General features: G+C 38.6%; 1 protein-coding gene across 3 annotated transcripts; it reads right to left on the bottom strand.

Moving 5' to 3' along the window:
• Positions 1-1,156: 1,156 nt before the first annotated feature.
• adam11 (ADAM metallopeptidase domain 11) lies at positions 1,157-27,389 on the bottom strand. Of its 3 annotated transcripts, XM_041974287.1 has the most exons (26): positions 27,065-27,389; positions 26,673-26,827; positions 23,864-23,940; positions 23,353-23,416; positions 16,033-16,115; positions 15,762-15,819; positions 14,054-14,105; positions 13,224-13,363; positions 10,277-10,351; positions 10,133-10,204; positions 8,604-8,770; positions 8,431-8,515; positions 8,251-8,341; positions 8,022-8,073; positions 7,783-7,882; positions 7,522-7,593; positions 7,110-7,202; positions 6,620-6,700; positions 6,316-6,430; positions 6,064-6,169; positions 5,864-5,983; positions 5,589-5,757; positions 5,399-5,513; positions 3,751-3,841; positions 2,934-2,951; positions 1,157-2,374 (listed from the first exon to the last, which is right to left on the bottom strand). In XM_041974287.1, exons 1-26 carry the CDS (start codon positions 27,120-27,122, stop codon positions 2,359-2,361), a joined length of 2,325 nt encoding a protein of 774 aa, XP_041830221.1. In that variant the 5' UTR covers positions 27,123-27,389; the 3' UTR covers positions 1,157-2,358. The 3 variants fall into 3 exon arrangements, with proteins under 3 accessions (XP_041830221.1, XP_041830222.1, XP_041830220.1); XM_041974288.1 differs by lacking the exon at positions 1,157-2,374 and having other exon boundaries at positions 2,744-2,951; positions 14,054-14,099; XM_041974286.1 differs by lacking the exon at positions 1,157-2,374 and having other exon boundaries at positions 2,744-2,951.
• Between the last annotated feature and the right edge of the window lie 215 nt (positions 27,390-27,604).

Raw genomic sequence — 27,604 nt, forward strand, 5'->3', positions numbered from 1 at the left:
ACCACATACACCACACAGTCACTAGTATCCAGATATGTTTTAATACACATAAGTCATGTAATATAAGTCTTTACACTAAAAGTCAATAGTGGGTGGTGCCAGAATCCTTTTCATGAGTCCAACCACAACAGTGGCAGTGAAGTCTGACCTGAGCTTCTGGCCAGTCTGTCCTTGAGTGTTTTTATATTTCAATTCAGTGTGTCTGGAATCAGAAAGATGTGTAACATCACAGTTAAAACACCCTCATTTCAATATTTTAAGAGGGTGCTTTGTGTTGTAGACTTCTAATTCCTTTATGACTACTGTAAGACTGGCAGTGTGACATGGATTGTTTCTTCTGTTGTCTGTGCCATTATCCTGTTCAGCATTGTTATTGGTAAAAGTAGGTTTGATATATTGCATCCACTAGTGCAGGGGTGTCCAAAGTCGGTCCTCGAGGGCCGCTGTCCTGCAGGTTTTCTGTGTTTCCTGCTTCAACACATCTGACTTAAATGAAATAGATCCGACAGCCTATTAAGTTTTGCACAATGACTCAGCAATTTGAGTCAGGTGGTTTTGGAGCAGGGACACATCGAAAACCTGCAGGATTGTGACCCTCAAGGACCGAAGCTGGACACCCCTGCACTAGTGTATAAGCCACAGAACTGAACTCCACACTCCAAAATGTCCCGATGAGATGAACAGAGAAAGCTGGACTCTTTCTTTCAAATGAGAACACTTATCATACGTTTGTTCACTCTGTAATTGTATTTCAGAATTTTTTGTTGTTTTTTTTTTGTGTATAATATGCATATTTATTGCTTATGTTAATCTGTTCAGTCAAGATTAAATAATCTGAAGCTATTTAGGAATTAAGCGCATTTTAAATCTAATTTTTACCATGTCTACTGCTTTCTCAGCTTAAATGTGCAACTGTAAGTCACTAGCAGCATATCTGTAGATTTGATTAAGGTTCTGTGTTAAAAATCTGTGTTAACTTTGCAACTTTATAAAGGAGAAACAAGAAAATCCCTTTTCTGTGTTTGACAGCACATATTTGGGTAACTGAACTCCCCACCGATTTAAAAACACAAGATCACAAGACATATCCAGCCTGGATATCTTTCACTTCAGCCAACTGCAACTAGAGCTCTTGCTGCGTTCACTGTACCTCAGTAGAAAGCTTAATCTCTTTTGCACTTGCTTTCTACTTTGTTTTTAATAACAAAGTCTATTCAGAACTTAAACAGTTCACTTAACTTAGGAAATAAATTAGATAATGTTCTAACAGGTCTCTGCATGTTTTATATTCCTACTAGGAAATCTGACGTCTTACTAGTGTTCTTTAAGACTGACTGACTTCAGCGTTCCTATTTGTGGAGATGATTTAAAAACCTGAGCAAACTCAACACATGATTCACAATGAAATCATGTCTAAAGGAGAAATCTGTCTCCTTTAACCTTAAATATCTGAGGCATATATTGAAAACAACACACACATCATCTCTGGCATTTTCAATCCTTTCTTGCTAATTACATCTTCACCTATAGGCAGGAAGAGGAGTCTCTTTCCAGACTTGTGCTTCCATTCAGAGCGGCAGTGAGTCACTGCTGTCTAAATGAGTCGCTACACTATTTACAACAGCACCCATTTTTAGCATACTTGTATGCATATAGTTTGGATATGGATTAGATATCATACAGCGAGATAAAACATTCAGTGTATACATGTGCAACTGCCCACCTGGCTTGACTGCAGCAAAATACAAAGTACTCATTTGTCTTCAGCACAACAAGCCTCCTTGCAAGCTCCTACTCTAGACAAACATAAACACATATTCAGACACACTGATTTACAACCGATGGGCTACCGTCTAATAAGGAAAGGCATCAGAAGAGAAATTATGGCTATCAATGTGGAATGTCGAGAGCTAATGAACATCCTTAATATAGACAGAGGAAATGCCAACATTCAGTATTTAGAGATATTCATAAACTGCTATTGCAGTTAAAAGGTACACTACTAAGAGGAGGTGGTTGTGCTCTCCATGAGATTAAATAATGACTACCTTAAAAAGTCCACAGCAGGAAAAGTGCATGGTCTTTTCTTCCAACAAATTACTTAAAGGGGTAAAGCTTCATAACAGTCTAAACAGCATCAGAGCAGCTGTTGCCACGAACTGTCAAGATTGGATAAAGGAGGCGATGCCATCAACAGCAGAGTGGACATTTGTTGTCAGAAAATCCCCGACAGCCTGTAGAATCTAAGGGAAGAGTGTCCCTCAGGATCAGTAGAGTCAGAACAGGAAAGAGAAAAGATCTGATGGCTCGTAAGTGGAAGACGTTGCTTCAGAGTGAACAAGAGATCAGAGCTACGACTCAAACTCCTCCCGATCTGGAAACAGAAGGAGAACGAATTGGGAACAAATGATGAGAAGACAAGAAGGGACAGATGAAAAGGTGGGAAAAACAAAGATGTTTCCATCAAAATGTATTTTTGGTTAAAAAAACAGATTAACTAGAAAAAAAACCTCTCATGCAGAGAGAACATGCGATTATGATAAAAGACAAAATGAAAAAACAAAAGAGAAGCTCATATTTTATTATTGGATTGATATAAATTGTCAACACGGCAGCTATATTGCGGAGGTGGCAGTGAAGAGGCATGCAGTAAACAAAAAATAAGCAAACATAGATACCATTATGTGTTCTGATATTGTTTATGAACTACTGCACATGCAGAAATTTATGTTAATGACTTTCTATACTTTCAAGGTCATGTTGAAAACTAACACAGGACATGTAAATACTTTACACCTGTCCTTACAAAAATACTTAATAAGCAAGCAGGTAATGGATGCGGGTGTATAAAACAGATGGCATTATGTGGGCATAAGCAACAGTGACTGATGATGCCCCAGCGCTGGGATCAGGACTAAAAGGCAGGATCATACCTTCCTTTCCGGATGTTTCTGGATTGGCAGCGATGCAGGAGCAACAGAGAAGACAGGTACATTAAGATTATCAACTGTTATTTCATGTATGTGGAAGAAAATGTGCAGCTGCCTCTGCAAACAGGCACTTGCAGGGCCTCCTATCATGCACAGACTAAACTCTGCAGTTGCAGTGTCTTTCCAGGTATTTCTGATTCAAGCTACAGTTATGAGATGAGGACAAAAGATTGCAAGTGTGTTTTTTTATTTGCATGCTGGAGGTATGCCGTGGGAAAGCTGGCATGAGGCAAAAAGGTGAAGCAGAGTGTGAATAGTCAACTACAGACGGAAAGAAAACTTGAAATGGGGAACAAGAAAGGAGCTTGTGTTTCTTTTCTTTCTGAGATCCTATGTAAACTGGTAGATTAAGTAAGACTGAAACAGCCTCAACATTTCAACAACCTGGCCAGCTCTGCAACAGGCAAGACTCCTGAAGATGTCACTATAATGTGTGTTGATGGTAGCAAGATTAAACTTGATTTAAGCTCAGTTAATCTTAAAGCACATCATCAAGAATGCTGCTTTTCAAATTCTGTTGAAACTTTGATGAAAAGAAATTAATAGGGCTGACTGGTAAAGTACACATATTATACAAGCCCTTTTACTACAGAAGATTAATATGTGATATTATTGAACAAACCACAACAAAGAATAAACCCATAGTCTGGCTGTCAGTATGGATCAGAAACCCAAGCAGTAGAGTATTCAGCAGCAGGCAAGCATGGAGGGACATAACACACATACACACACGCAAATGAAAGCATGCCAGAGCTCTTACTTAAATCCCCAGCCAGTTCCCCCCAGGACTATTGCTGCCAGCAGAATTGCACCGGCAACTGAACCTATTATGATATTGGTGCCACTGGGACCTGTGGGAGTGAGGGAGTCAAAGGGTGAGGAGACGACGTAATAAAACACAGAGTGAAAAGTTAATGTTTTGTGTTGTTTTCTCAGTTTCACTTAAAAAATACAAAAACTTAAAATGAAAAACAGAAAAGATTGTGAGGTTGTTGTCACTTTGGTAAATTCTTCCTGAAGTTTAGCTGAAACCTGAAGCTAAATTTGAAGCTGAATCTGCACAGTTTGGCCTGTTTATATACATTTTACAGTTTCACACACACACAGAAAAAAAAAACTGTAACAACAAATAAATGTCAATAAAATATGAAAAGGGATTAAGGTTAACATGAAATATGACTTTCAAAATTTTAAATGATTCAGTTTTGTTTTCTGCAAATTTGGAAGAGAAAAGCAGCATCAACGTGCAAATGTTCATCCAGGAGATTTGCGTTCTTAAAAAAAAAAAATCTAAGTGTCAAACTTTAAACAGCTTATTTAGGGCAACAGCTTCTACACATTCATGCTCATCATATAAAGTCACACACATTTCAAAGCTTAATACACATTTTGATTCCTCAGCCCCTCTTCTAACAACAGCTATTGTTAAGCAGATGCCTAAATATCTGAAAAGGTAAATTATCCAGGGCAACAAATGAGATACAGTATTGGGTAAAAAGAGAAAAGTTTTCAGGAAGTTGTTCTATCGGCTCATAAAAGAAACTGATGTCAGAAGGAACTGTGCCGGCCAAGTTGAGTCTGGAAAACTCTGCTTTACAGATTGCTTGAAAGGCAAATTAAAACCTTGGTTTAACTGTCAAAGACCTTGAGGATTCTTGGCTAAATCCTGGAATGGTGGTGCATGCTATTTTCTGTGCACAAACTTGACTTTTGTTACAGAGTAAGATAAGAAAAGTCTCTGTCCTCAACACAATATTTAAAGTTAGAAGTGTCAAAAAGGATGCCTATAAGACCTGATACGTTTTCAAAGAAAAGTCCTGTGGACTGATGAAGTGAAAACAGAGGTTCTGGCAGCAATGAGCACGGGATGTTTGGTGATAACAAAACAGCATTTCTTCATCTGTTTAAAGTGAAGTTTATCGTGCAGCCAGTTGCACATTTGCAGTTGGAGGGAAGATGTGATCCAGTTAAAACCCAACAAAGTCTGAAAGTAAAGATAATCCCATCTGGAAAACTGAAGTGGATGAAGATAAAGAGTTACAAAGCAACAATGATCTCGAACAAACCTTTAATCCAGTGTGCGCGCAATGTGTGTAAAGACCACACATGAGCAGTGCATGTAAGACACGCCAAAGTTTCTCACACCTAGCAACCTTTTGCAAGAAGAATAGAAAAATAATCCACCAAACAAGAAAGGAAAGACTCACAACTGACTGAATTAAACTGTTTTATTCCCAATTTTTCTGGAAATAGACGCATCATCAGTTTACTGGTACCACAGATAATGAAGCGGCTTACAAAACCTAAACCAGCTTCTGTGGGATTATATATTCTTTTCCAAAGAAATAATTTTTGACTGTGACTGTTGATGAGTGGAGAAAAAGAACTAAACTGTTCTGTGTGGTTACCTTTGTACTTCTCTGACCCATCTGGTGGGGTTGGGGTGGGAATCGGGTCAAACACACTGCAGTCCTTCCCGGTGTAATCTGGATCGCAGATACATTTCACTTCATTACTGCAAGTCTGAGAAACACAAGAAAGGAAACGTCAGCGAGTACAATGAAAGCTGTACCTGCAAGACGGCGGATGTGGACTCACCCCATGGTAGGAGCAGATGCGTGAAGTTGAGGAGCCTGGGCAGATGCTGAGATTAAAAGTGGTGACAGGGAGGCAGCGGTGCTCCAAACACATCATGTTTGGCCCACATGGGGTCCCATCCTCCACGTATCCCAGATCCAAGCCATCATCCAGCACAGCATGGCCCCCCCTGCAGATCACAGGAAATCATGCTGATAACATTCCAGTCCTTAATGTTGTATTAAATTTCCCGTCTTCTATATTATAGGATGCGGGATGAAGAAAAGCTGCCTCACCTGCAGTCCATATATCTGTTTTGATGATGGATGGTCAGACTGGTGAGCCTCCCCTGCAGTTCGCCAAATCTTGGTCTCTCAGTCAGATTGGTGCAAAGCAGCAATCCACAGAGAACATCTCTGTAGAGGCAACAATGAAAAGCTCAACTCCATGAGACGCTTTTAGTTGAAAGCAAAAAGTTTCAGAAGAGCTCCCTCACTGTTTGTTGCATTGCACCCATCCCTGTCCACTGGGATCCGGACCACAGTTTCCTTTCTCTGTCCCCTCAGAGTTCAGCTTTTCATAGCAAAATCTGTCTGCTGAGTCTGAGAAAAAAAGACAATCAGCACAGCTACTCAGCAGCAGAGATCTATCTCCTAATATCACTTTATTTTAAAGATATAACAAAACACAGCCATGAGAGGGCAGTGCAGCTTAAAAAAAAGAAGCTGAGCATTCAGTTCAAACCTACTGTAGCCCCATAAAGTCCTGCATTGGCCATCTCTGGTCTTACAGCGGCCTCCATAACAACGACCCTGGCCAGTTTCACATGTGTAGCCATCCAGTTTGTGGACATTATGAGGACACTGCAACACGCAGAACAACCCGATTCACTTAAGACTTCAGATTTGTAGATTTTAAAACAGCTTTGTAAGTCCATAGATTTTTAGATTTTTAACCTGATGTGTGTTTCCCCCTCCACACAATATCTCCTCCATTAAAGATTTCAAGTAAATCAGTGAATAAATGCATAAATGAGCCAGCTCTTCTTGTACCTGGCTGGAGTCTCCTGTACAGGTCTCAGGAATGTCACAGTCATTCACAGCATTTCGGCATGTCACCCCTCGCAGCTCATACTGTAACAGCCGGAGCAGAGGACAGGAAATGTAGAGACAAAACAAGAAAAAGAAGAAAAAAAATAAATCAGGGACCTGATGAAGAGTGAAAAACTACACAGTTAACTGTTAAAACAGATGCCAGTACCTTGCCAGAGTGAGATAAAACGAGCCCAACCCTAGTGAAATATTTAGTTTACCATATCAACATTAGAACAACCACTAAGTAAACAAAGATGTCCTTAAATCTGCTCTACAAGTTCTCAATTGAAACTCACATTTAATGCAAAAGAAGTCTGGTACAACAACGTGGCAGTGTTTCGTCATCAACGAACTGGACGCTGTCATCACTTTAGATGTGACCTGGTCCTGATGCAGGGACCTCCGGGAGAGAGAGGGTTGATGGGGATAATAAACTAAAATAGCTCACCTTGCAGTCCCTGCAGCAGAGTCCATTGCTGCACATGGCGTTGTGGGTGAGAGTACACTTCTTACAGCAGTTGGCTCCATTCTGACCACATTCCTAAAGACCACAGAGGCTTTGTACAACATGAACATGGTGGGGCTTTTTATGATTATTTTGGTCCTTTCACTTACAAACATTATGGTTCCTGAACTGTCATTTGTTAAGCAAGAAATATTTCTCATGATTACAAATTTATTTATTACATAATCTGCAGCATTTCCAACATGATTTGTAAAACAACAAAACATGTTTGCTGTTGAATTTACAATAAATTGCTACAGACTGATGAGTCATCTTTGAGGGAAACATTTAATTGCAGCTGTTTATATTCTTTTGAAACAAATAGCAAGACATTAGAAATTTTTAATGTGCTTACCGTCATTAATTCACAGTCACATTCCTCTCCCAGCTCCACATATCCATTGCCACACTCTGGGGGGTCTAACAGCTACAGAGACCACAAAACAGGAGGTAGTCAATAATCTGATTATGTAATGAGAGAAAGTATGAGAGAAACAAATTAAAAGCAGTCCCAGAAACCTTCAGGAGAAACCTATTCCAGTTTTTCTTTAATGTGTGTCCATGTATAAGTGATTAGATGGCAGGACCTGACTGATAACAACCAACTATATGTCACCTTTGTGGGCTTGTTGAAGAGGCAGCTGCCTCCTCCCAGCTGGAGGAAACGCAGGTACTGATCTATACTGCAGCGAGAGAACTTTCTGGGAAGGTTGTAGCTGATTAACAGAGGAAAGAAAATTCAAATCAGCTGGTAGTATTGTTTAAAATCTAAAAACAAACAAAAAAATATTTCACAAATCCAAAAGCATTTGTTTTAGTTGTTAATTCTTCCAGATTGTAGGACAGTAGTCATACCCTGTATCCTCCATGATGCAACCCAGCCATGGGTCCGGACACCTACAATCACCTTGATGCACACAAAACATTTCTCTGTGGTCACAAGTCTTATATTAAAATCTACTCTGTACTGCTGAGACAGTGAAAGTGATGTTTCCTCCATAATAAATGTCCATCTGTGTTTCTGAATCCCAATGTCTCATTTATTCTTGCACAAGACTTCAGCTAAGTCATCTGAGTGTTTTACCTGCAGCCGTTCGCTCCTTGTTCCTCAGCATGCCGATGTTCTGGCCAAGACTCTGACACAGTGTGATGGCCATTGGACCCACACTGCCAAACTGAAGGATTAGGTACATATAAAGTTAAAAGAACTAGAGGAAAGTCATAATAACTACTACTTCTGACTACTTAAGCCATTTTTAGTCACCTCATTTATGCCTCCACCCCTCGTCAGCGAGCAGATGCCTTCAATGTAAGCCGCCTCACTGCGGCTGCTCATGAACGTCCTCCCACTGGACAACAACAGGGAGATGGTCAACAGAGAACAACAACAACAACAAAGCAGGATTTTGACACTTATAAAAAGAGAACTGAACCCACGAGAAGAGGTGTACAGCATCGCAGTGTTCCTTGATGTTTTCCTTCCTGTACTTCATGAAATCTCGCAGGGTGAGCAGGGCATCATCACCGACTGCAATCTTGTTTTCAGAAGACCAGGTTTCCATGGCCACCAGGACGATGCGAGTGTTGAGCTGCTCCTTGTAGATCTGGACGCATCAAAAGGGGGATAATCAGAAAGAACCATGCAGCTGGTGAGGAGATGTAGCCAACTGAGCTGAAGAGATCAGCTTTTTTATATTTCTTACTGTAGCACAAAGCAGTCATCGCAAACTTGAAATACAGAGGGCACATGCAATCTGAGTAGTGTAAAATATGTGAAATGAGAAGCAGATGCAGAATCGGACTTTAATGAAGATCAAGATGCATCCTAAAAAATTTAAATGCATTTTGCGATGTTTTGCTTCTTTTATTGACAAACATGGCCAACCATTAACATTAACATCCACTAGACAGCTGGTTTTGATGCAATAAGACATGCAACTAAGGCAGAAAAAGAAGAATATTACTTGGCAGTAAACTTTAGTGGAAACATTGCATGGTTAAAACTTTTAGGTAACATAAGTTCTACAAGTCTTATGATCAATAAAATGCTTTTTCTTTTTTTTTAAAAAAAAAACAAAAAAAAACGCAACTTAACATTCAATTTTGATTGTTTTAGGTAGTGGTTAGTAGTGATTTTCTAACACCTGAACAGCTACAAAGGACCTTTTCTATTACAAGGTTGAGCTGTAAAATAGGACTTTTGTCACAATATGTATGTATCTGAAACAATAATGACATCTTTACTGTAAAACAAAACAGCTGAATTTTCTGAGAAAAATGCAAAAAAAAAACTGTGATAAAAATGAAGACAAAAAGATTGTCTTTTTTACACCCACAAGAAGAGGTGTACAGCCCCGCCCCCAGTCTTTCATGTTACAAACAGAGACAGTTGTATGTGTCCATTTTAGTCATGCAGCTGAGACGGAAGGCGGCAGCCTGTTTCCTTGGAAACCAATAAAACCGTTTGTCTCCAGTCAGTGAAGGGTTTTCCATGGTGATGCTGCAGCAGAGGACTCAAGCACACACACACACACACACACACTTCATTTGTCCACTTTAAAGAATAATCATATCCCATCAGCTCCATGACACACACACAAACGCAATGTCATTAAATCTACGATGTTGCTTCAAGTTAGACACAAATCCCTGCACTCTGTCCAACCTGACTCTTCCTCCTCTTTGCATTTTCATGCTGTTACAGCATTGTTGTAGCTCTTTAAACTGATCTGTCAGTTGTTCTTCACAATTTGTGCATTTAGTTTAGTTTTTGATTGATTATAACCCAATCAGATCCCAATTGCTGGAATTAAAACTGAGATTAGTTGCAACTGTATCTACAACAATAATAAATATAAAACTTTCCTATCCTCACACACTTACACTTTATAATCGCTACATACAGTATGTGAACTTTGACCTTCAAGACAAAATTGATAATAATGTAAAAAGAATAAATATCTCACCAAATCCGCCATGTTCACCACTGATTTGGCAAAAATCTTCGTCTGAGAGGTGGACCGACGACGCTGCACAAACTAACAAAAACAGTGTGTTATAGACGCACCGCCTTCTTCCTGCATTTGTGCAGCAGTCAGCTTCACACCTACCAGTTCATAATCATTGACAACCATCAGCTCAATGTACTTGGTCTCAGTCTGGACGGTGCGTTGGCCTCGTCTCACCTAAAGAGAAGGCAAAAGAAATCCACGCAGAAAAACGTTTGAGTCTGCAGTCATGATAACCTTCACACGGGACACATGCATGAACACAACACAGCAGGTGAAACCATTACTCGCTCTGCATGCACACACACATGCTGATACTGATGAAACTCTATTCTTTTGTCCTTGAGAGGACAACACCACTTAAAAAATAATAATCATTCATTCATTAGGCGGAATAATGCTTTCTATCTGAAGAGGTATACTACAGTTTCGGAGTTTAAAATGAATTAAAATTACATTAAATATTCATTGTAGTTGTAACTGAGCAAAAGTTTAAATTTGCTTATGTCACAACTTTTATTGTAGACAATGATGCCCTCTGGTCTGAAAACTGCCGCCTGTGCAGAGATCCCCAAAACTGCTAACTTTCTTATGGCCAGCAGGGGGCGATACCATTGTTACAACCAGAAGTAAATTTTTAATAAAAGCCTGAGAAAATTATCCTCCTTCTCACATCACTTCCCTTAGAACTCACAGTGGACATTAAGGACTTAATCACTAATTTTAAGTCCTGCTCAATAGATTTACTAAATTATTCATTTTAGAGAATAAAGTAGCCAGTAAATCTGGGAATGCTTTGGTTTCCTGCTGTATGGTGTTGGCATTTGCTCAGCAAGTTTACCAAGAGCTGATGTCTGGTTTCAAGAACCCAATGTGATAAAGATAAAAACAAAAAACTTCAGCCTCCTAACCAATGGATGATGTCTTGGGTTCATAAACTTTATGTGTGGGGAGACAAACCAGCCAGCCAGTGCTGACCAGCCACACTAACAGGTACAGTGAGTAACACTAATAATTTTGTCACAATTAAATGTTTTGCTGAGAAAACCACCATCCTGATGTTACAATAAAAACGGCTGCCTAGCTTAACATACAGCTCCAGAGAAAAAATAAATAAATAAATAGAAACTACTGCAAACTGATCAGCGTCTCGGGTTTTCATCTTTTATAGTATTTTTTGTCTGAATGGCTTTACCTAATTTCTAGTAAATTGCTGACATTTCTCTTCATTTACAAATCAAACTATTTTCATTAGTATAACTTTAAAGGAAATTAAACTCTATCAAAATAACAGAATGATGTCGTGTTTGCAAAACATGATAACTTCAAAGAAAACAAATCCCATGTTCAATGAACAAAACGGTAGCAATGTTGTGACTAAAGAACATTAAGAAATCAGAACTGGGTGGAATAACCCAGATTTATAATCCCAGTTTTCATGCTCTCTGCTAGTTTTCACATGGCTGTTGGGTAAATTTATACCAATTTCCTACAAAAAAATTCAAACAGCTCAGCTTTGCTTGATGGTTTGTGACAATCCACCTTCCTTTTGATGTCTTTCCAGAGGTTCTTAATAGGGTTCATCATCTGGCGATCGAAGGCCATGACAGATCTGGAAGCTCTTGATGAGTTGATCCTCCATCCAGACCTTGATTCCCTTGACTGTGTGACATGGATCATTATCCTGCTTAAAATACTAATTCTCTGAGTTAATCTTAGAATAAGGAAGCAAATGTTTTCTAGAACCTTATATGTGGCTTTGTTAATGCATGCTTCACAAAGACACATCTGCTCGATTCCAGTCTTGCAAAAGAACCCAAGATCATCAATGATCTCCTCATATTTAACAGTTGGTGCCTCTCCAGGTCTCCATCTAACCATAAGACAACTAGGTGTTAGGCCAAGCTGAAAACTGGACTCATCAATGAAGAGGACCTTACTCCAGTCTTCTATCGTTCCTGTGGTCTTTAAACCTCAGCCTGACTTTTCTCTGCAGGTTTCTTTCTAGCTTTGCAGGACGTCAGGCCTGCCTGTAGGGGCCTGTTTCCAACTCTTCTTGCTATGCACTTTACTGTAGCATCCGTTGAACGCCATTGTTTGAAGGTCACTTGTTGTCAGCCTACAGTTTTTGAGTTTTGTTTTTGCCCTCTGCCAGACTGCTGCTTTATTGTCCCCATAAAGATGAATGAGATGTGTTTGTGTAGGAATTTAATCTTTTATTATACTGATACTGATTTAATAATAAATTTAAGTGGTCTAATTTTTTTCCAGAAATATAGCTGCAGACCAGTCACATCCATGTTCTTGTGGGGCCTTGCAAAAAAAAAAAAAATCTCAAGGAACAATACAGAGGTGAGGAGGTGTTCATCTGCCCTCCTAACTCCCAATCTGTGACGGCTCCAATAAGAAGCATGTGCAGAGGCCCAGTCCAGAAAACTCAAAGGATCTGACCTGACTGGTTTATGACTCCTGACTGGTTCTCTTTTGGTGGCATGAGAAAAACCTGCTCCTTACTGGTTAAGTAGTTATAATGTTAAGGCTTATTGGTGTATGTCCTCACTGTATTACTGGAGAGCCAAATAGAGTCTATAGCCTTAAAAACAGATGATACCCAAACTAAAATAACAATTTCAACATGGTGTTTGTCAAGTCATGCTGGTCACTTACACTTTCCAAGCAAGAACATAGAGCTAACTGCAGCTCATCTGTTGGTTTGTCTTAATAACAAGTTTTCTAAAAGCTGCACTTAAGCCCTGTAAAATAAAAAGTCCTTCCAGCTCGACTCCACAGCTTTCAGACTTCACATTCTAAGTTTCTCTTGCAGGCTTCCCATCAGATTCCCCCCCCCCTCCAGATGTACGGTCTGCAGTGTGCTACTTTATCATTTCAAGCTCTCCTTTTTTTCTCATCTTGGGTTTTTACTTTCATAATCATGATAAACTTTTCTGCAAAAATTGAGTTTGTATATCTCATCTCTGATCTTTCCACACTTGCTGGTGACAGTTCAAACCAGCTTTTGACATTAATGGGGGCGTATACGAAGACTGACTTGTCTTTTTGAGCGTCTCCGGCCTTCTATAAAAGCTGGCTTCCTCTCCTCAGACTCGTCGTCTCCATCATTGAGCTTGCTGTCTCCTTCACGGTGGCCATCTGTCTGCCCCTCAGGCTCGATGCCGTTCACAGAGCAACCTGCGAGACACACACATACATGCACACATATGAGAACCAGACAGAAAAATGATTCGTCATCAGTCCAGGGATGGATGTAAAGTGTGTATTTTAGCCTACTGGTCTGCAGAAGAGATCAATATCACACAGCCACAGTAGAGGAAAGAGCAGTAGAAGGGAGAGTAAGAGGTGAGGAAGCAGGAAGTTAGAGGAAGGAGGGGGGGTTGGAACCACAGAGGGTAGGGGAGTGTTGGGAGCCAAATGAGACATTCAGCAAGGACGAGGAGGACAGACAGACAACCTGAGGAGGATGCTGTACTTGAAGTGTCAGACAAAGAAAGAGCAAAAATGCAACCAAACACAGACAGGCACGCAGAAGGTTTAATTATCTCAGCTCAATGTCAAGGACAAGGCTAAACATGTCTCCACACAAGTGACAACAGGCAGCCGCTGACTTTCAGTAACAAGCTGCATCTTGTCAGGTTTCATCAGAATCTCGATCTATCTGACTGTGTATGCTCAAATTCATTTCTTTAGAGATGAATGAAGCTTTATACGGCATAAAAAAAACTAACATCAAACCTATGCATAATGAGGTTGTGCAAAGAAGGTCTGGAAGGGAGGAATTATAAACAAAAAGGGATGATAGGGATTTAGTTTAATTTAAAAATGTAATAGTTCAGATAAAAGAGTCACTGATTGTGGTCATACCTGGGAAGAGGTCAATATCTGGCATTCGATAGACAATGTGGTTATTCTGCTCCAGATAGATGACAGAAAAACAAAGAGAGAAAGAGGGAGGAGAGGGCATTAATGTGTATTTTTATATGCAGCTAAAACATTTAAACATGATATTGGAAGGCAACCAAGTCCATTAACTTATATTTTGGATTTTGTTTTAAACACATACAAACAGGATAAAATTAGACATAGATTAAACCAAAAAGTCAAAAATCAAACACACATTGGTCTTTTTTCCCCCCGACTAAAGCAGCAAAATTGCACCTCTTACTCAAAGCAAACTAATTTACTTGGGTCTCACATGTTCACAAAACATTTTTCCAAGAGTCTTCTGGAACAAACTGATGAGAGGCAGCAATGTTCATTGAGCAGTGGGTTTATTCCTTCCGTCTTGTCATGCACACCATTGTGGTTAAGTGTTCTCATGGTTCACTTATGATCATTAACACTAGTCCATGTCAATGACTTAAAAGCTACCCTGGTTTCATTTATCACCTTAAGGACTAGATAACCACTGCACATTTAAAGGTAAATGAGGAAAAAAACATAATCAGACATTAGGTAACATAATATTACACTGTTTTGAGCTGTGCCTACCCCCTTTTATGGATTTCATTTTAATTTTAAAGGAAGAAAAACTGATTTTAAGGGTCTGCAGATGAGCTAATTTAGGAAATCGCTGCAGGAATGGAGGAAAAAAGCTAAACAAAACTATAGCAAAAAACAAAATAAACAGCAGCAGATGGGGATTGAGGTCAGGAGAAAATCTGGATTTTCCCTATAGACGAACATAAGTGGAATCACAAAAGTTTTTTCCTGTGGAAGGCTGATGTTATAACTAAATATAGCTTTATTGGAATGATCTCACCCTCAAAACCAAAGAAAAACACACTTCTTCTCATCCTGAACTTTGGGACTTTGCAGTCTGAAGAAAACATTGTCCTCTGAGGTAGAGACAGATCATTGGGAGGAAAGTGCTGTGATGCATAATTAATCAATCACATGGCTGTCATAATGGCAGTAACACTACTGGACTTGAGCTGGGGATAAATACTTTATGAAATGACCCATCTGAGATGGAGAGCAAAGCAGAGAACTGGAGAGTGAGGGAGTTTTATGATGAGCTGAGAGGCTATTGATCCATCCCTCCAGTCTATGTAATTGAGCTGTGTTTCGATTACTGTGGGTCTTAATGGAAAAATAGAAGAAAAGCTCCACCTCTTCCATTCTAAATACTTTCCTCTTCTCTTTTCACTCACTCTAACATCTATATTTTATATACATTTATTTTAAAATACAACTTGGATAAGCCTCTGATTTTTTATGTTTTTGTCAGTTATTTATAAATGAAAACATGTAACTTAAGACATTAAGACATGATGGGTCTCTGTAGAGATGAATTGTACTTTCCATACAGCAATTTGTAGATACGGTAACACAGTCTGGACAGACGGGAAGTCATCCAGAGTGGAGACAGAGAGAGAAAGAAAGGGTGGCTCTTCTGTAAAGAATCCAACAATCATTTGATTAATTTTCTTTTTTCTTCTTTTTTTTTTTAAAGGGGCAGATTTTCAAGACCTTTCTCGTGTGGTCTTGTTGCTGTTTTAGTTTGATCCCAAGAAATTTGTTTACAACAAATCCAACCTTGCCAATTTGCCTCAGAGAAGTTCTTGCTCACCTCTCCATTGCCAATAGGTTCGATCCCGTAAGAAAAATTGCCATCAGAAAACATCCCCCTAATAAACACAAACAGTAGATTACAGCATATTTACATACAAGTACATCTGTTAGCAACATCAGCCTATCTTGTCAAAACTTAATAGCAAAAACAAACATAAAATGTATCTTTAGTAAATATAACCGGAACATATTTTTTGCCATAAATTTAAGTTTAGAAAGTTTTAAGGCCTTAAAAACACCAACAGGTCAAGAAAATTTTTGGGACTCACTGCAGGCCATGGCAGGTAGACAATGCAACCCAGGAGCCCGGGAACCCCCGTACTTGCCCATGGTAGTAGCAGTGCTCTCCTCCCTGAAACCAAATAACAGACTGGAATGAGACACAAAACTCTCCGTCATCCAGTAACCTGTTCATGTCAAATTTCAGAAAATGAAACCAGCATGCTCTGGGAACCTCTTCCTGCCACTGAACTCCTGTCTCATACAGGGCAGGTATTTTCCATCAGACTGAAGTCTACAGTCAGCCAGGTAGGTTGGCTGTAGGAGATCAGTGACTTCTGCACAATTGTCTGTGAAAGCCTAAACCTGCTCCCACTGCAACAGGGGTGGGTTTCAGTAATAAAAAAAATGAATAACAAAAAATAATAATAGCTAAAAATAGTTATTTATAGATAGTGTATTTTAATAGAATCAGCAGATGGAGATCAACAAAGTTCAGTGTCAGCATACACGGAAAATTTACAAAGTAAACAGCATTTCAGACTTCTACAGCATTTTCATTCCAACATTACTGTCAAGCATATGCATTATTTCCCTAATTGTCAGAAGGACAACTCCTGATTAAAGGTGACAATGTACCCATTCGCTGTATGCTGGCACCATTTTAAAGCAAAAGATCACAGACTGAGTCATAAAATAACCCATCTAAAGGTGATAGTGTGTAAACTGACACTGAGGCAGATGATACAGGAATTTTTTTAAGTGCACGAGCTCAGCAGTTCACTTATACAAAAATCTGACTAACATATTCTTGCATGTGTTTTAAAGTCAGAAAACAAAAATTTAGATAGACGTTTCACTGACATTTTTACATCTACAATGTTGTCAATATCTCAACTCTTCTTTAGTTTCTAAAAAAATCCCCTTAAATCCTCTTAATCAACATTTGATGTGTTCATTTATTTTTCTTCCGATCACTTAAGGCATGCTATGCTAGCCATTATGCTAACTGCCTGAGGCAATCCAAGTAACTAGCTACTACTGAAATATTTTTCTTCTTTCAAGCATATATCAAGGGAGGGTATTACTGAGCAGAACTTGATAAGCTGTTGGATCCATTTAATTTGAATCAGATTTGTTAGACTGCTGGTCTTGTCATATTTTCCCTACCATATCGAGAGACTGGACCAGTGGTCAAAAATCACAAGATTTCAATTTCCCATTTTTCCAAATTGTGGTAGGTTACCTGCAGTAGCATGTTTTTTAACTGTTGGAGATGTTTTATGGATGGATAAAACTTGTACAGAAACTGTGTTTTTGGGGTTACAGGGGATTGTTTTTTCTATTCATTGCAATTCAACAACTATGGGAGAAAAAGCTTTTGATGAACTTGACTGCTGTCCCACAAAACCTACAGACTACTGCAAAGAAAATGTCCAAAACATATTTCTTTGTTTTTTTTAATCATACTGCGCATATTATTCTGAATATAAGTTATCAACTAAACAAAGGTTTTCATGATATCTGTTAAATGTTTACTATATCATTTCTCTTGGTATTGAAAGGTTCATTTGTGAACTGTGCATTATCATCAACAAATACATATGCACATATTTAGTTTATACTGACTGTATCTAACTAACTCGGAGGTATCTGACTTTTCCTGTAGCACTTCAGCAAAATATCTCAACAATTCAACTGTTTTCATCATATATGCTGCAAAAATAATTCATATCAGACAAGTACTTAATAAAAACTGAGCCTTGTAAGAAAGAAAAAATGTTTTCAAAATGCCAGCTTCTGACTGACTGTCTTGACTGATGAAACAGACACGTTTAAACCACTTTAAAGGTTGATGAATATTTGAGTGCCTATTTAAAATATGTTAAAAAAAACTGTAACAGTGTGAGTGACAGTCTTAGTTGACACTTTCAATTTGGCAGCGCTGCTGAGAAGTGTTACTTCGCCTCCAGACACATACACCTGATTATTCATAATCTCCCGCAAGGCTCCAGCTGGACGATCATGTTATCAATATAGTGTTTCGGTGCTGTCTCTCGGCTTACAGTACAGAATCGATCAGATTACGACAATCTGAGATGAGACTGTGCACTGTCAATCAAGAAACACATGCAAGTTTTTATTCATTTGAGCTTAAGAGCTGCTGAAAAATGTTAAGTGAATGGCAGATGACTTTTTAATTAACAGGCTTATTCTAGGAGGATGAAGATTGCAATTTATGTCTTAACTTACAGCTTCTTTCTTTTATATTACATGCATGTGCATGAGTGTGAGAAAGCGTGAGAGTCAATTTACAGCTGTTTGTAATGAACCCCAATAAGTCATGTCTGTCACCCGAGTCTGCCGCTTGTCCAGCACAGCTGACCGACCACAAAGAAAAGAGGCAACTCAGACCTGCTGTTCTTCACAAATGGTTAAACTTTACTCTGAGATTCAACTCAAGCAAATTTCACTAAGAGATTCCTTTGAGTCCAATCTGACTTTGCAAAAGGTTGCTTCTCATCAAACATGCTCTTTCTCTGCAAGAACACAGGGTGAAAGGGATGTAGGCTATGTTCGGTCATTTTTCATTTTGATCTAAAATAAGCTGCTGCACTGGCTTCACAGTGAAACGAAAAGGCCAATCAGGCTGTCAAGCACAACACCTTCATCCAGCCTAAAGTCAGTCACGCAAAGCCCTGAGAGAAAGCTTTTTTTTTTTTTTTTAAATCTGTAAGAAGGTGAAAGCTGCTGTGTGGGAGCTTTATGAACCTGTGTCCTTTCATTCTGAGCAACCTGAGTTCAGCTTCCTTTCTGTAAGAGGCAGAATTCATGCATTTAGTCTATTTTGTTCTGTTTATTTTTACACTGAGAAAGGTGTAAGAGTATGTGGGTTGCAATGCTTGCTCTGAGTGACAAAACTAAGGGATGAGGCTAGTAAAAATAAGCATTTACTTCATTATTTAAATGTTAAGTCACAGGGGTGAAATGTGTTGCTAAAAATGATAACTTGCTGATTAGCACAAAACACAGGTTGGTGGAAAGGTTGCTTTTTAAGAAGATAGTATTAAACTAATGTTTGGATGTACCAATGATACTAAATAAAACTTTACATTTCTTATAAACAATCGTGTCAGCCTGTGAAAAAAAAACAAATGTTTGAACCAAATTTCAAGGGGTCCATCCAGCAGTTGAAAATATTTCACTAAATCAACAGCTCAGAGTAGAAATATCCAGCCCCCTCATTTCCTCCTAACCTCAAGTTTGTACCATGCTGCACCAAAGAAGTAGAAGATTGAAACTCCCTTGGGCTTGCTTTTTGCCTTCTTACTAATAAACTCTTAAAACAAGTTATGAAATTAACTAAAGAAAGAATGAGCTAATAATTATATGCCAGTAGTTTTTAAATGTTTTGTATGCAAAATGGGAAATCCAACATCTAATTGTCATTCTTTTGATTTCCAGTTAGTCATTTAGGGTGCGTTCACACCGGCCCTTGAGAACTGAATCCTACTATGTTTGCGCTGAAAGTTTGTTTCGTTCTGGGACACATCACATTAGGGACTGTGTTTAAATCAGAGACAGCCCACAGCACTTAGCAAAGGGCAAGAGTTATACTAAGGGGGTCGCAGCTAGTCTAATAAAACCTATATTTCTTTGCATCACTAACAAAACAAGGACAAATTTGTTGAAGTACCAATGACCGAATGATGATGAATTAACAACAGACATTTGACATACCAAAAGAAAACAAAAAAATAAACACAAACAAAAACAAAAAAAGACTAGAAAAGAAAATGTGATGAGGTATGTCTTGCCCTAGGCTTGACCAGGTGCTGGTCACATAATGATATTTGTCAGTGGTGGGTAATGAATAAAGACCACAGTGTGTAGTATGTCTCAAAATATGAAGCCACGTTGGGACTTTTCATCCTGAACACAGAGAAAAGTCTGTTAATTACTTTAGAAATAAATGACTAAACTGTTATAAAAAGCAGAGTTGTTTTACTAAAGCAGCATCTGTCTCATCGAAAGCTTAACTTACCTTGAGGATTTTGCAGTTTCTTGGTTAACATGTGTCACACTATAGCAGAGGAACTGATGAGTCCCTGACATCCTCTGACATGGTTTTAACTATAATTAATGAAGTAGCAGTCAATAAACTATGATTTTTAGCACATTTCTTTGTATGTTTCATTGTAAGCATTGGGGTGCATATGATAGTGGGATTAAAGGAGGTCTTGACATTATTTTTGTCGATGAAAAGGGGGCCTTGCAGAAAACATTTTGGAACCACTGGCTTAAATAAAGAATCAGTGTCAACTGTGGCCACACTGCAGATGCGAGAAATGAAGGTATTTGAGAATAAATTTGCCAAATAACTGCTTTTCTATCAGTTTGTCGTGTGCTAATATGAGCTCTCAGGCTGGGTTTTGTATCCTCTCTAACACCAGATGACGAACTACAAATTCACAAAGGGAAGACTTGTACAGTTTCAGACGTGTTTTGAGCAAAGAAATGTCATAAATATCTCATAATTTCAGGTAATTGTATCAAGCAATGGAAAAAAATGCATGTCTATATTAAATGTCAGCTACTTAGACCCTGAAGGTCTATGCCAGGGCTACTCAATTCGGTCCTACGAGGGCCGCAATCCAGCAGGTTTTCCATGTATCCCTGCACCAACACACCTGAGTCAAATTAGGTGGCTCTAACAGCCAATCAGGTTCTACACAATAACTCATTAATTTGACTCAGGTGTGTTGGTGCAGGGATACATGGAAAACCTGCTGGATTGCAGCCCTCGTAGGACCGAATTGAGTAGCCCTGGTCTATGCAGAGGGCCCGGATCACAGTCACAATTAAAGGTTATAAAATGTGACTCATTCAGCAAAGACAACATATAGTAGTACAATGAAAAAAAAGTAACATTGTTGTACATAATTTCCATTTCAGGAAAACTGGTACAGATGAAACTGACATTTTGGAACAGATTCAATAAAATCAATGTACAAACTTCTTGTTGTGAGTGTAATATCATCTCTGGTTAATAAATATGGTTTAAAATTGACCAAACTCAGTCTAAGACTGTCTGAAGCCATGCTAACGTGACCCAGCAAAGATCTGGTTTATCTGAACATAGCCCAGTATATCATGCTCAACTTTCAATATGTTTTCATTGGCCTCTTATGCATGGAGCCCAAGATTGTAGACCTGTTATTAACTAAAGCTGATACGGTTTATTTTTTTAAGAGGGAAAGAGGGAAAATAACTAAATACAATAAACACTCAGACATCAGTAAATCAAGGTATCTGTAAACATTGGTTCTGATCTGTTGCAGAATAAAAGACTATCATCATTCATACTACACTGTGAGACAGCCCACAGCACTTAGCAAAGGGCAAGATAATAAATAAATAAAAGGTAGAATTACAAGGCTAAATGGAGGAAATCAAATTGCCTGACACAGCAGACACACACTGACTAAAGGACTCTGTGTGCTTTTCAGAGATGTATGCACTAAACATAATGGACACTCACTCATGCAAATGAACCATGTTGCATAAGAACTTGTCTATTAAAGATGAAATATCATCAGCAACACCTAAGCAGGACGCTACATTTGAAAAGAGTTACTATAACAATGAATAGCAGCTTGAACTCAGAATTAGAGGCAGCTAGAGAGTCGTGTCCTGCAGAAAATGGAAGATTGAACTTGACAACTATAACAGAATTAGAAAAGCTGGAGCGTACTAAGTGTCTGGACTGTGTTGATCTGAGGAGCAAAAGAAAGGTAATGAAACACAAAGGGTTCATGCAAAGTTGGAAAAGGAAAATATGGAGCAAAAAAAATATGGTATTTTAATGTAGTACTAAGAAAAACATGATTAGATAACTAAATTTGTTTTTTTCATATTAAATTAATCACATCTGTCAAGAATTAGAACAAGAATTTCCATTTGTCTTCTACTTTATACATTAAAAATGTTGTATTAAAGCTCATTTTTGCTTGAAGAAGACATTTAAAAGACAAGTGAAAATGTCTGCCAATCTTTTAAGATATTTAAAGCAGGACGGTGCCTATTAAGAATAAATAAATAAGACTTTACCTTACAGGCACTCAATATTTAAGATCTGATCTAGTCATTTATTCTTGCAAATAAACCACAGACTTAATGATTCTGCCAGCTACACATCTCGTTTCAAAGATCCTTTTCCAATGCCTAGTTTTAGACATTTCTGGAAATGGTATGATTTTGAATTCCTCTCACAACAAAACACAATAGGCCGACAGTGGTACTGCTGATGGCTGCTGGTTACCATGGCAGTCATCTACTGATTGGACTTGTGAGTCTTTGGCAGAAAGAAAGAAGCGTGAAAGAGAGACAGAAAGAAAGGAGGGAAAGAGATAGGGACAGAGACTAAATAAAACAGAGGACACTGGAAAAAAAAAAGTCAGAAGCTGTTGAGAGTCAAACTACACCTTAACTGTCTGTGTCTGAGGCATAAATACAATCAAACATATAAATCATGACAAAGAGAGCCACACTGACAATCCCAGCATAAGTACTTCTGCAGCTGTGGGTAGAAAGTTGCTTTTTGGCACATTTATTATAGTTCAGTGCTTGTGGTTTTGATGGATAAACACAGGAGCTGCCATTTACACTCCAGACCATAAACATTTGCAAATTCTATGACGCTCTCCATGGTGGTCAACATGAATCAACACTAGGAATACAGTCATGTAAAATCAGTTCAAAAACAATAAAAAAAAAAAAAAAAAAGACTTGTAAAAATTGGAATGAAATCACTTTGTTTAACTTAAATGATCCAAATCTAGTTTCTATTAGAAAAATAAGATAAACAACAAATGACATGTTGTCTCTCAATATTTTGCAAGTCTATTTTTCGGTCTTTGTTTTGTCAAATTTGATGAAAAATTGCACTACTCGTGTTTTTTTTCCACAATTTTGATGCTACAGATGGCACAATGAAAGCTCAACTGTGGATAAAAAAAATGAAAATAGGAAAGCAGCACATCTAGCTCAGTCACAAAGGTACTAATTTAATGTACATGCATCTCCAAGAATCTATCTACCAATCCATACTAACCAAAATGTCTTTAAAAGGGTCTAACTGAGTTTGGAGACCTCCAACGAGTTTATCCTTTATTTGTTTAATCCACACAAAAACTAAAATGTAAACCACCAGAGCTCCCAGTTTTTGGAGAGTCAGGCTGGTTGTTTTTCTGCAATGTAAACCAGCTAAAAATCATCTACAGTACAGACATGAATATGGTCTTCTCTAACTCCTGACAAGTAGAAAAATCATCATTTTCCCAAGTTTTTTAACTATTTAATAAGCCTACCATATTCTGTGACAGCTGTCCATCCTCAAAGTGACGCTCCACATAGTCTGTAGACAGGAGATTGCTGGAAGGAAAATGTTGAAAAGTTTAGTCTGTATCAGCTGTTTCTATAGCGATTTGAAAATGCTGCTTTGTTTCACATTATTGCCATTATTCAGCTGTGCTTATTGGAAAATATGAAGCAGAAATAAACATTTAGACTTGTGCCCGTCTACCCAGCTAGTAGCTGACTCATAAGTAAAACTGCATGAAAATTAATTTATCCTAAGTGGTTAGAAAGGCAGTGAAAGGTAACAGAGAAATGTAATCCATTAGGACAAAAATGTGTATTGGGGAACAGGAGGAGAGGGGGTTTGTACATTTGGAGAATTGTCTAGTCTGCAGTTTGTTTGTGTGGTGGTAACAGATGGGAGAAATGCACAGAGAAAGATCAGAGTGCTGGCAGCAAGCAAGCTAACGAAAACACCACAGTGTGAATGTGTGACTGCTCCACAGGCGTGTGTTTACTTACTGGTTCAGTTCCAGGTCAAGGATGAAGGACGTGCCAAAGGCCTTCACCAAGAAGCTGCTCTGAGCCAAATGGATGGGCTAAAAAAGATAAGATGGAGGGAGATGTGGGAGTAAGGAGGCATAAAAAATGTTTTGAAAATGGGAAGCACAAAGGGATATACACTGTTTATGTCGCCTCATTGTGAGAAGAAGCTCTATTTATTGAATCACTTCCAAGTTTCTTATGCTATAGATATCCAGTCATGTTTAAAGTCACCTGGACAATCTAACATTTGTAGTTTTAGGAGTAAAACGCTGTGTTCTTTCCACTTTCTAACTATTGCTACTAACTACTATCATAACATTTGCAGGCCAATAAAAGCTTGTTTAAACATCATATTGGCCAGATGATAGACTGATGTACAATACATACAATTGTCATTTATACTAACAGTTGTCCTGTCAAGTTTTCAGGACAACATTTCAATGAATGGGTTCCTGCATTTATTTATTCATTTATTTTTTGGGTACACATCCATCATTTTTTCAAATTATTCAAATGCTCAACAGCTGTTGGTCATCAAAATAAACATAGAAACACTTGAAAAAAGAAAAAAAAAAAAAAAACGGAAAACAGAAATGAAAAAATTTGATGCCATAAAAATGCACAGTGTGAGAAATTAAAGGTCAGCTATAAGGATATAAACTATTTTAATAAAGACAGAATCTACATATTGCTTTTGTTTGCCACCATTTGTACAGAGCATCTTAAAGATATAATTCAATTGTTCCCCAACAGTCAACGGTTTCTGTGGTCATAGTCTTGAAGTTGTTTCACTACTATCTTCAGCTAGTTTGCCCTCTACCAGCTGTGAGCAGTTAGTTTGTTTTCTCTGCATCGTGGGACAAAGCTTCTACACACACACAAATGATACACACATAAAAACATCCAAGTCAAGGTCATGCAATATTGTGGTTAGTCCATTTTTAAGAACAGCAAGAACAAGAATAAAGATCCTCAGCTATGTGTTGTAGCAGAGACATTTTTACTTTTAAAATACTAACCATGTGACTTAGATTACAGGAACGAATCCACCACTGACTCAGTCAAATGACTCATTATTTTTGTCAAGCTTTTCACACCATCATAAAAACTGGGATTGAGGAGATGAAAAAAAAAAGAAGCAAGCTTAACAACAAAAGCTTTGATGATAAAAGACATTCTCCTCTAGTGACCTCTCCCTGGAGGCGAGACAGCTCATTCATCTCAAAGCCTTCTGGATAAAAATCTGCGCTGGGACTCATCGGCTCGGTCCAAATTCACTCCAAGGTGAACACTGTCTACAGCTGAAGGTAGATTTCTGTGGTGCCCTCTATCAAAGTTTACAGCTGCAAGGGACATCTTATATTATTACTCTGAACTCTGCAAAACGCTTCGTCTCAATTTACACCTCCACAGACAGAAAAGACAAAAGACAGAACTCGGTAATTGCCTTATTAAACTTTAAAGGTTTACAGTATTTTAAAGATACAGTGTGTAGCAAACACAAAGGTCAGTCTCAAATATAATTAATATATCACTTAAAACTGTGTTTCTCTTGGTATCTAAATCACTTTACTGAATAAGTAGTTACCTGCAGGAACTACTTCATATTTACATGTTCATGTTGTGAAGAATTTTAGCCACAAACAGTTAACATTTACAACTGTGCTCAGTTTTTAAATCATTTCTACGGTGGCTGAGAAGTACAAAACACATTTACATTTCAAAAGACACATTAACAAATTTAAAAACAAAAGTACATTTAGAAAACACATTTACATTTTGAAAAAAAACTTATAATTCATAAAACAATTTGCAAAAAGTATCAAAACAAATAAAACATATGTTTATGCATAAATATGGTTGCAACACTACCTTTCTAAATGGTTGTCCATTGCCTCATTCTCACTTATATGTAAAGGAGTGTCAGGAGCATTTAGCAAATTGTTTTTTTTCCCCCTAAGAAGTTAATATAGATCTTAAGAAAGAGTCAGTTCAATAAAAAAATTATCATTTTCAATATCTACTGGATGTAACTAAGACACATAGTATAGACAATTCGTCAGTTATGTGTTGACTAATTGTTTTAACACTAATATGAGGTTATTCAAGTAGCTGATTAAAAAAAAAAAAGAGTATCATATCTGTTAAACTCACATACAAGACAATCCCTTTACACACTCTTCAGTCAAAAATGTTCTGCTTTTTCCATCTCGCATCTAAGAGCTCCTCCAGTTTCAATAAAAAGACTCCATGAAACAACATGCTGACCAGAGGGCAGCTCAGGGTCAAACCTGTGTCATATCCACTGACCGGCCGGCCAGCTGCTGGCTGACAGTGTTCATAGGAAAGGTAACAAGACACGGCAGGTAGAGGTGTGAAATATAATCTAATGGGCTGAAAAGGAGCAAGAGGGTGAAGGGAGGTGGCCTGAATGTGCCAGTCATCATATGTGGGGGGTACAACAAGGAGGGGCCGAAGTGACAGAAAATGACATTAGGTGACAAGCACCTGAAAGAAAACATTTTCTTTCTTTTTAGTAATTTACAGTCTACAGCATACACTGTACTTTGGTTGCTTATAAAAAAAGATGTTCTGTTATGGCTGTTTCTCAAAATTGAAGGTAAATTCAAAGGGCTAATAATAAAAGTTCAGACCTGTCTGTCCCACAAGTTTATTCTCAACAACAACTGAACATAACTGACATCCAGACTAACATGGTGAAAAATGCGTGTTAAAGTTATGGTGTGGAGATGTGTGTAAAGTCTGTAACAGATGCAAATCCAACCTGCTGCGTGCCAGCTGGAAGGTTTCTGACCCGGGTGTCCAGGTGGTTGTGCAGCAGCTCCTCCTCAGAGTGGATCTGTTGCAGCATCCGCTTGGGCTGAACGACCTCCTCTGCAGGCGGCAACCTTCCCTCCAGACTCACCCATTCCCTCAGACCTGCAAAGAACAAGGAAGATGGTTCAGTGCAAAGACACCAGTGACGAAATGGACCACAGGTCTAAGTGATGTCTAAATGTCCCTCTCCTCTTATAGGGGTCATTGGTACTACTTTTGTACTCCTCTGTGCTTCATATTAGAGGCTGGGTGTATGCAGGTGCGGCCAAAATGAGACCTTTTTGCTTTTAAAAACTAAACAAGGGTTTCCTGCTCTAAACAGCCTTGGCAGCCTCTTACCTGTCTGGGCACACCTTGCACACATTGCAGCGAACAGCAGGCATCTCACAGCGAGCATGATGCTCACATAGTCCCAGTGATTTCCTCAGTGTTGCGCCGTTAAATGAACTGAACGGAGCCGTGAGCGGAGCGGGATTGCTGTTGACCGTGAAGACAAACACAACAGCTGGTGTCCTTTAAACGCGACGCCCACATTTCTCACCCCATTTCCCCCCGCATGCGAATTAGAAACCCTGAAGGGGTTCCTGTTTTCGGTTCAAGCGATCTACACGTTTTCTGTCACGGCGCTTGCTTCGACAGAGAGAGAAGCTGCGCGAGGAACCGTGAGCTTGGAAACAAGGAGCACGTGGGGCTTAACGTATCCACCCATCCACTCCATGGTGAATCCTGATGGGTCCAAAACACCTGCTGGTACCTCAACACGTAATCATCAAAGCGGTTGTATTTGTCCTCTAGAGGACGTTTTGGTTATTTTAAGGATATCTGACAATAACACAATAAAAAATTCACCATTTTATATTTTCAGTTATGACAAAAGAA

This window comes from Melanotaenia boesemani, chromosome 21 (assembly GCF_017639745.1).
Source record: "Melanotaenia boesemani isolate fMelBoe1 chromosome 21, fMelBoe1.pri, whole genome shotgun sequence".
NCBI classification, from domain to species: Eukaryota; Metazoa; Chordata; class Actinopteri; order Atheriniformes; family Melanotaeniidae; genus Melanotaenia; species Melanotaenia boesemani.

Bases quoted from the DNA above. Each gene is read 5' to 3' on its own strand.
- adam11 (XM_041974286.1), bottom strand. From the start codon at position 27,122: ATGCTCGCTGTGAGATGCCTGCTGTTCGCTGCAATGTGTGCAAGGTGT. The intron at 23,941-26,672 runs GTTGGATTTGCA...TATCTTTTTTAG, and splicing joins TTCCAGCTGGCACGCAGCAG to CCCATCCATTTGGCTCAGAG. The intron at 6,170-6,315 runs GTAGGTTTGAAC...TTTTTTTCTCAG, and splicing joins CAGGACTTTATGGGGCTACA to ACTCAGCAGACAGATTTTGC.